This window comes from Archocentrus centrarchus, chromosome 6 (genome assembly GCF_007364275.1).
Source record: "Archocentrus centrarchus isolate MPI-CPG fArcCen1 chromosome 6, fArcCen1, whole genome shotgun sequence".
Lineage (NCBI taxonomy): Eukaryota > Metazoa > Chordata > Actinopteri > Cichliformes > Cichlidae > Archocentrus > Archocentrus centrarchus.
In genome coordinates this window covers 29,345,691-29,354,010 of record NC_044351.1, presented here as the reverse complement: position 1 = coordinate 29,354,010, position 8,320 = coordinate 29,345,691, and the positions used below count along the sequence as shown (strand labels likewise).

General features: G+C 37.9%; 1 protein-coding gene across 1 annotated transcript; it reads left to right on the top strand.

Annotated features, from left to right (window-relative positions):
• Positions 1 to 318: 318 nt before the first annotated feature.
• On the top strand, positions 319 to 7,980 carry ndufa9a (NADH:ubiquinone oxidoreductase subunit A9a). The gene is given in 12 exon segments (XM_030731352.1): positions 319 to 400; positions 1,072 to 1,245; positions 1,377 to 1,474; positions 1,595 to 1,686; positions 1,809 to 1,950; positions 2,118 to 2,220; positions 2,371 to 2,441; positions 3,261 to 3,337; positions 4,378 to 4,473; positions 7,547 to 7,613; positions 7,737 to 7,828; positions 7,830 to 7,980. Coding segments are annotated over 12 exon segments (1,143 nt in total). The 5' UTR covers positions 319 to 345; the 3' UTR covers positions 7,906 to 7,980.
• Positions 7,981 to 8,320: the final 340 nt, after the last annotated feature.

Sequence of the window (8,320 nt, the reverse complement as noted above, 5' to 3'; positions counted from 1 at the left end):
TTTTATACATCCTTTAAGAAAAGTAAACTTGTGAATACATTTGTAGTAATTTATTTAAGTGTTTAATTATTTATTGGCGCCAAAATAACAACACTAACACAAACACGTTCTATCAAAACAAAGTTGATGTCCTAGTCTTAAAAAAAAAAATTAATTAAACCTTAAAATAATAATAAAATAAAACAAAACTTTAAAATTTCAGACTTATTGGTGTAACGTTGAAAGACGAACTTTTGTACTGTTGGCAACATGAATTTAATTATAAAATAATTTTTTTTATTTATGCCGTCTGCGAGCGCGACAACGCGTGTATTTTGGCCGACAGGGTTTGCCGTAGTTGGGAAGATGGCGACCGTATCGCTGGTTAGCCGTCCTGCGAGTGTCCTTTCAAAGATTTCAAGTGAGTAACGGTATAACAGTAGCCAGGGCATATGCAGATATACGCCTTACGGATTAATGCAGCCTATATTTATACGTATGCTATCTCAAAACAAGTTCACACTGAGACAGTACACTCTGCTTGGGTGACCTTGCTAACAGGCTCGGCTAATCATCCGCTAGCTTTAAGTAGCTGGTAGGAAAAAAATAAAATAAAAAGTAAAACTCTTATCAACAGTTACTACTTGATTTACGTGACTGCATCCGTTTTTCGATTAATAAATTAGGGATGAAGTATTAAGTGGGATTGACCTGGTTCCTTTGTGCAGCTGTAACGTCTACTTTACAGACTCCTAACACCCGCCGTTTCTTTGTTTTATTTTATTTTATTGTGAAATAAAGTTGTGAAACCACAGTAGTTAAACAACAGTTTAGTTGTGTGATAGGCTGAATAGTGTCTTTACAATAGCTTGCAAAATAATGATCGCAGTTTAATTATACGATTCTGGACTGTGTCACTGAGCTAGCGTTAGTCCATGTCTGCTCTGTGGTTTATAACATCTAACTAGTTTTTTGTTTTTTTTAGTTACTGTTAAACACTTTGGGTGAACTTTAAACTTAAATGCGTAACTGAATGCATCCTTCCATGTGATGCTGACCAGGTGCTACCTGCCTTCTTACTCCTCTCAACAGGCAGCTGCTCCCCTGCTTTGCTGTCAGCTGCCTCTGTCACCACAGTCCAGCAGAGGAAGCTGCACCATGCTCTCATCCCCAAAGGGAAAGGAGGACGCTCATCTTTTAGTGGCGTAGCTGCCACAGTGTTTGGTGCCACAGGTTTCCTGGGACGATACGTGGTCAATAGGCTGGGTGAGTTAAGAAAAATGCTGACATCAATGTGCATTTCCTCATTAGCTAGTACTTGTAAATTCCCCAGTGCTGGATTTCAGGGTACAGGCTGTTTAGGGAAAGTTAAAAGATTACGTTGTGATGATTTTCAGGTCGGATTGGCTCTCAGATTATAATCCCTCATCGCTGTGATCAGTATGACCTCATGTACTTCAGGCCCATGGGTGATCTTGGGCAAATCATCTTCATGGTAAGCTGCTCATGTGTTCACATGTCTCTTGCAGTAATTATGCAAAGTGCATGCATTCATAAATTCAGAACATCAGAGGATATGACAGTCACATTGTCTCTGTTCTTTATTGCACTAAAGGAGTGGGATGCCAGGAACAAAGACTCCATCAAACGGGCTATGGAGCACTCTAATGTTGTCATCAATCTGGTGGGCAGAGAGTGGGAGACAAGGTATATTAGCCTGAGAAAAAAGCACCTGATTTCAAATATGATGTTCACATGAAGCTGTTTTGCCATTTTAAGTTGGCTTTGAGGTGTAGATGTGTATGGTTTTCCTACCTTTTTTCATGAAGGAACTATCGCTTCGAGGATGTGTTTGTGAACATCCCTCAGCAGATTGCCAGGGCAGCCAGAGAAGCTGGTATCACAAAGTTTGTCCACATGTCGCACCTCAACGCTGACATACGCAGCCCATCCAAATACCTGAGGAACAAGGTCAAGAACTGCTTCTGTACAGATTGAACAGATGTTTCTGTCAAAATTTCTTTGTCTACGTGTTTGTTGAAGTTACATTTTACTCAAGATTTGGGTACATTTAATGGTAAAAATGATTAATATCTCTAAATCTGATAATCTTTCTGTATAATGCTGTTTTACTGTAGGCTGTAGGAGAGAAGGCAGTGAGAGATGAGTTTCCTGATGCCATCATCATGAAGCCCTCTGAGATGTTTGGGAGGGAGGACAGATTTTTCAACTATTATGCAAGTAAGAAGGCTGTATCTCTGTGTCTTGTAAATGTCAGCAATAGGATTTCTTTTATCTTCTATAAACACAGGCAGGACTGTTGTTCCATAAGCAATGAAAATGTTCCCAGTGATAGCTGGTTGTAACTGTGAGACTTAAATCCTTTTTCAGACATGCGCTGGTTTGGAAATGCTGTTCCTCTTATTGCCCTCGGGAAGAAGACAGTGAAGCAGCCTGTTCATGTAAGATTTTAAAACCATGCAGTTGTTGATTTTCTTTTTCTTTTTTCCCCTTCAAGACAACAAAAAAAAAAGCCTCTCAAAACTCGCAAATCATTCCTTGTATTTTATTGTAGTGTAGCTAGTGTTTTGTATCACTTCTCTTACTTTGTGTAAGCCACACTGCAACAATAACTGATTACTAAATGGGTCTAGATTCATTTAAATATTTTTATTGTGAATTCACTATATGTAAAGGACATGCAGGAGAATTGAAATACAGTTTCTCTCCCCTTATTATAAAAAGAGAAGAATAGAAAATTAAAAGGTAAAGGGACACTCCAAGGATATAAAAAAGATCAAATCTATGTACAATAGTGTAAATAAAGTACCAGGTTTACCAGGGTCTACTGAGTTAATTCAATGTGTAATACACTGTAATACACTATACTGCCAGAAGGGTTCACTCATATGCCTTGACACTCCTATAAGCTTGAGTCACATCCTGTCTTAATCCAAAGGGTTTAACATGTGTTTTCACTCTTTTAGATTTGCAACATGATATTCATGTTTCTGAGTGTTTAGGACTCTTTGTACACTTTGCCTGTTTTCATCTGAAGTGGAGAGTAAACAACATGGAGGATTTTAGGCCTTCAAATTAGGGCAAAATAGTTTTGCAGAAGGTAATAAGATGTCTACTGAAAGGTGTTCTGTTATGAAATGAGACTAGAATGTTATCTAGACTTCTGGATTCATTTTCTATTTTCATTAATGGCAGTGAGGGGTCTTGTTCAGTAAATTCTGTTCACTAAACCTTTTAAAGTGACTTCTTTTTTTCTTCAGGTGGCGGATGTGGCTAAGGCTATTATCAGTGCTATCAGAGACCCAGATGCTAATGGAAAGACATATGCACTTGTTGGGTAGGTGTACTGATTTGATAGTAAGTTAATGTGTTGTAATATATGCATTGAAGTTCAACAAATACTGAGACTTGTATAAATATTTAAATTTATCGGTATAGCTATAGCAGTTGCAATAATCTGTTCTGAAATAGTAATCTAGTCTAATGATAAATATGAGGTTGCACTTCTGTATTTTGTTTTTACAGGTTTATGGAAAACAAAATTAGAGCCTGACCAATACCACTATTTAGTGATTTTAAAAATCTGATAAATTAACAGATTATTTATTAACATAAACAGATTTCACTAATATGTATGTGTAGTTATTTATGAGGCCTAGAAAAAGTTAATACAACAATGCAGTTTTAAAATAATCTTGTTTTATTGTCACAAGTTGTGCATTACTTGTTTACACTCTTCCCGACTCTGCTCCGATCGGTTGTTGTGTTTGGGGCTTTCCAACAATGTGTTGCCAACAAGGAAGTTGCTGAGTGCCCTCTGGTAAACTATGCATCATCAACACACAAGATGGTTGAAGCATGTTTCTCACGTCTCTTCATCAGCATTCAAATTAATGGACCTTAATGGAAATTAATGAATGCTTATACCAATATATTGGCAAATGGCTAATGTCAGCTGATATATTGGCCTCACTGATATATATATACACGCAAAATAAAAAGAATCCATATTGTCTTTCTAAAACACAGTTCTAGAAAGCAAAATAAGAACTGAGGGCTTAAAAGTTCAGTGTACTAAAAACACATAAGACAGATATATATTTCAGTATGATATGTAGGTGGCTTTAAATTCAGTAAAAACTAATAATAGTAAAAATTATGTAGTTGATTTATAACAAGTCTAAATTGTTTTCAAGCACTGCTTGTAAGGAATAGGTGACTATTTTTGTACTTTTTGTTTGAATCATAAATGACTGACACAAAGTTTGTAGCAACATGTTGGTTGGTGGATTAACAGCTTAGTATTATATGAATGCACACGACAGAATTGAAGACATGAAGGTTTTTTCTCTCTCTCTCCTGTTTTTTCTTGTCTAGACCCAACCGTTACCTGCTTCGTGATCTGGTGGAGTATATTTATGCAGTGGCACACCGACCTTTTGTGCCCTACCCTCTGCCTCGCCCGCTCATTCAGTAAGCAGTTTGTTTTAAAAAATTCTCCAGAGAACTTAAATTTTGTTGTGTAATTACTTCAAGCAATCAGTTAATTAATGTGTCAGCATGAAAAAGTCTGGACTTTCATTTCTCATTCACTAGATCAGTATGGAAATTCTGTTTTTTCTAAAATATGAAATTCATTATTTCATAAAGAAGTTGATCTTTGAAGGAGAGTCTTTTCACACCATTTGGAGCAGCCAGCAAGAACAGCCAGAATATTTTCTGCTATAAGACTGACCACAGATCAGAGGCAGCTTGGAAAAAATATTGCAAAGAGTATAATTTACTACTGATCCACACTTATGTGCAGAAATGCTACTAAGAGCCAAATCTGAAAAATCTGCAGTCAGATAAATTTAAAAAAAGAAAATGCAGCACCATCTTTGAATTGTTTATTTCAATTTCATTTTTATTTATATAGCACATCACTCAAGGCACTTTATATTGGAAGGTAAAGACCATAGATATATATATATATATATATATATATATTATTAGGGGTGGGACTCGATTTAAAAAATTAATCTAATTAATTTGGAGCTTTGTAATTAATTAATCGAATTTAATCGCATTTTAATCGTGTTTAAATATTTAACATGATAAATATTAATTTAAGTTTGGTTGATGAATGAATCAATATACCTAAGCTAAATTTCCAGATTTGTTTATTTTCCCACCAGTCTACTACACAGACCAATGAAGGGTGGAAGTGCTCCTGTGATATGCAAACACCTGAAATTAAGTTAAGCATCATAACTGGATAGTTTTATTCAACATTAATGTCTCACTTGTTATAGTTGGAAATTAATCATTCGCTCAGCTGTATTCCTTGATGTTGAAATGTGTTATGCTTGTTTTAACAGCTTATTTGAATTAAAGACTTAAAAGTAAACCACAAAAAGGAGAACAAGTTTGTTCTCTGTTTAACAGCTGCTTTTACACAGCTGTGCTTCGCACTCACGGTTGCTAGGCGACATGAGCTATGCAGAGGTGAGGTGATGGCAGGCGACGCTGATATGAAGGCTAGCCGCTCACGTCCTCCCTTGCAGTCTTCGTGGGCTGCGAAGGACGTGGGCAGGGTCCTTCGCAGGATTCGGCCCCTAATTTGGACATTGTGCGTCGATATAACTGTATGCTGGAACTCGTGCACTGAGAACGTTCCGGTGCCAAGTGCGATTAAAATGCGTGCAAATTTTTTAATTCGTTGCATTGTCCCCGTATTAATTAATTGAAATTAACGCGTTAAAGTCCACCCCTAGTTGTATTATTTATATATATATAGATATATATATATTAGATATATATTATATAGATATATATATATATATATATATATATATATATTCTCTATTCATTCCAGCTATAACAAGTGAGACATTAATGTTGAATAAAACTATCAGTTATGATGCTTAACTTTAATTTCAGGTGTTTGCTTATCACAGGAGCACTTCGTTGGTCTGTGTAGTAGACTGGTGGGAAAATAAACAAAATTTTGAAGTTTAGCTTATGTATATTGATTCATTCATCAACTAAACTTAAATAATATTTCTCATGTCAAATATTGAAATGCGATTAAAATGCGATTAATTACAAAGCTTGTAATTAATTAGATTAATTTTTTAAATTTAACTCACATGCTGTCCATTTCTTCTGATCCTCCTTGAGATGGTTCTACTCCTTCATTGGAGTCCAGCTGTGTTTAATTAAACTCATTGGACTTGATTAGGAAAGGCACACACCTGTCTATATAAGACCTCACAGCTCACGGTGCATGTCAGAGCAAATGAGAATCATGAGGACGAAGGAATTGCCCAAGGATCTGGCAAGGCACAGATCTGTCCAAGGTTACAAAAGGATTTCTGCAGCACTCAAGGTTCCTAAGAGCACAGTGGCCTCCACATTCCTTAAATGGAAGACGTTTGGGACAACCAGAACTCTTCCTAGACCTGGCCGTCCAGCCAAACTGAGCAATCGTGGGAGAAGAGCCTTGGTGAGAGAGGTAAAGAAGAACCCAGAGATCACTGTGGCTGAGCTCCAGAGATGCAGTAAGGAGATGGGAGAAAGTTTCACAAAGTCAACTATCACTGCAGCCCTCCACAGTCAGGGCTTTATGGCAGAGTGGCCTGACTGAAGCCTCTCCTCAATGCAAGACATATTGAAAGCCCGCATAGAGTTTGCCAAAAACACATGATGACTCCCAGACTATGAGAAATGAGATTCTCTGGTCTGATGAGACGAAGATTGAACTTTTGGTGTTAATTCTAAGCAGTATGTGTGGAGACACCGGCACGCTCATCACCTGCCCAATACATCCCAACCGTGAAACATGGTGTGGCAGCATCATGCTCTGGGGGTGTTTTTCAGTGCAGGGACAGGATGACTGGTTGCAATTGAAGGAAAAATGATGTGGCCAAGTACAGAGATATCCTGGAAGAAAACCTCTTCCAGAATACTCAGGACCTCAGACTAGGCCGAAGGTTCACCTTCCAACAAGACAATGACCCTAAGCCACACAGCTGAAATAACAAAGGGGCTTCAGAACAACTCTGTGACCATTCTTGACTGGCCCAGCCAGAGTCCTGACCTAAATGGCTGTCCACCAACGTTCACCATCCAACCTGATGGAACTGGAGAGGATCTGGAAGGAAGAATGGCAGCGGATCCCAAATCCAGGTGTGGAAAACTTGTTGCATCATTCCCAGGAAGACTCATGGCTGTACTAGCTCAAAAGGGTGCTTCTATCAATACTGAGCAAAGGGGCTGAATACTTATGATCAGTGATATTTCAGTTTTTTTTTTAATAAATATGCAAAAATTTCTACATTTGTTTTTTTTCTGTCAAGATGGGGTGCTGAGTGTATATTAATGAGAAATAAAACGAACTTTTTTGATTGTAGCAAATGTCTGCATGAAACAGAGTGAAAAATTTAAAGGGGTCTGAATACTTTCCGTACCCACTGTAGATAACTTCCTACTGAGCCACTAGTAATCAAAACTTAACTGAGTGCAAATGACTGTTTACTCATAAGTTGGCTTTTTCCCCCCCCAGCCTGGCTGCCCAGTTCTTTGCAATGAATCCATTTGAGCCCTGGACAACCCCAGACAAAGTGGACAGGGTAAGACAGCGAAGTGTCTGGTATACCCTGAAAGCTGGATTGCAACAATGCAGCAAGTGCTTTTTCAAGATGATCAGAAAGAAAATTGAAAGAAAGATCCTGTGCTGTGCTTCCATTTTCTAGTTTCACACAACAGACATGAAGTACCCAGGACTCCCAGGGCTGGAGGATCTCGGCATCACTGCTGCTAGTGTAGAGCAAAAGGCTATAGAGTTCTGCGTCGCCACGCCGCTTCCGTTACCTGGAAGCCGAACTGGATGAGACGAAGCAAGCCAAGACTGTCAACTATTAAACCATCCAATGAGAAATTTCCTTCAGTGCTTGTCTTTAACTCTATTCTGTATATAAATAAAGAATTATCCTCCAAGGTTGCTCTTGTATAGTTTTCTTAGTGCATTGTCATTAAAATACAGCTTTGTCTGTCTTGGACGCAGTGCTTTTCAAGCAGATTCACTCATTATCATTTTCACAGACATTTTATTGCTTTACTACATTCACACTTTAGTTGTAATTGATCATAAAAAATATGGCCACGATAAAGGTGGTGTGGTCATGTTGCAGGACGCACCCGCTGAGGAGATTTATCAGGCCAGACAACAAAAACTGCTAATGCAGTGGGTCTAGATATCAGTACAACTAAGAAATTAGTGGTACTCAAAAGCTGGCAGAACAAAACAGGTAAAATTAGTGTTTCAAGATGCATAAAT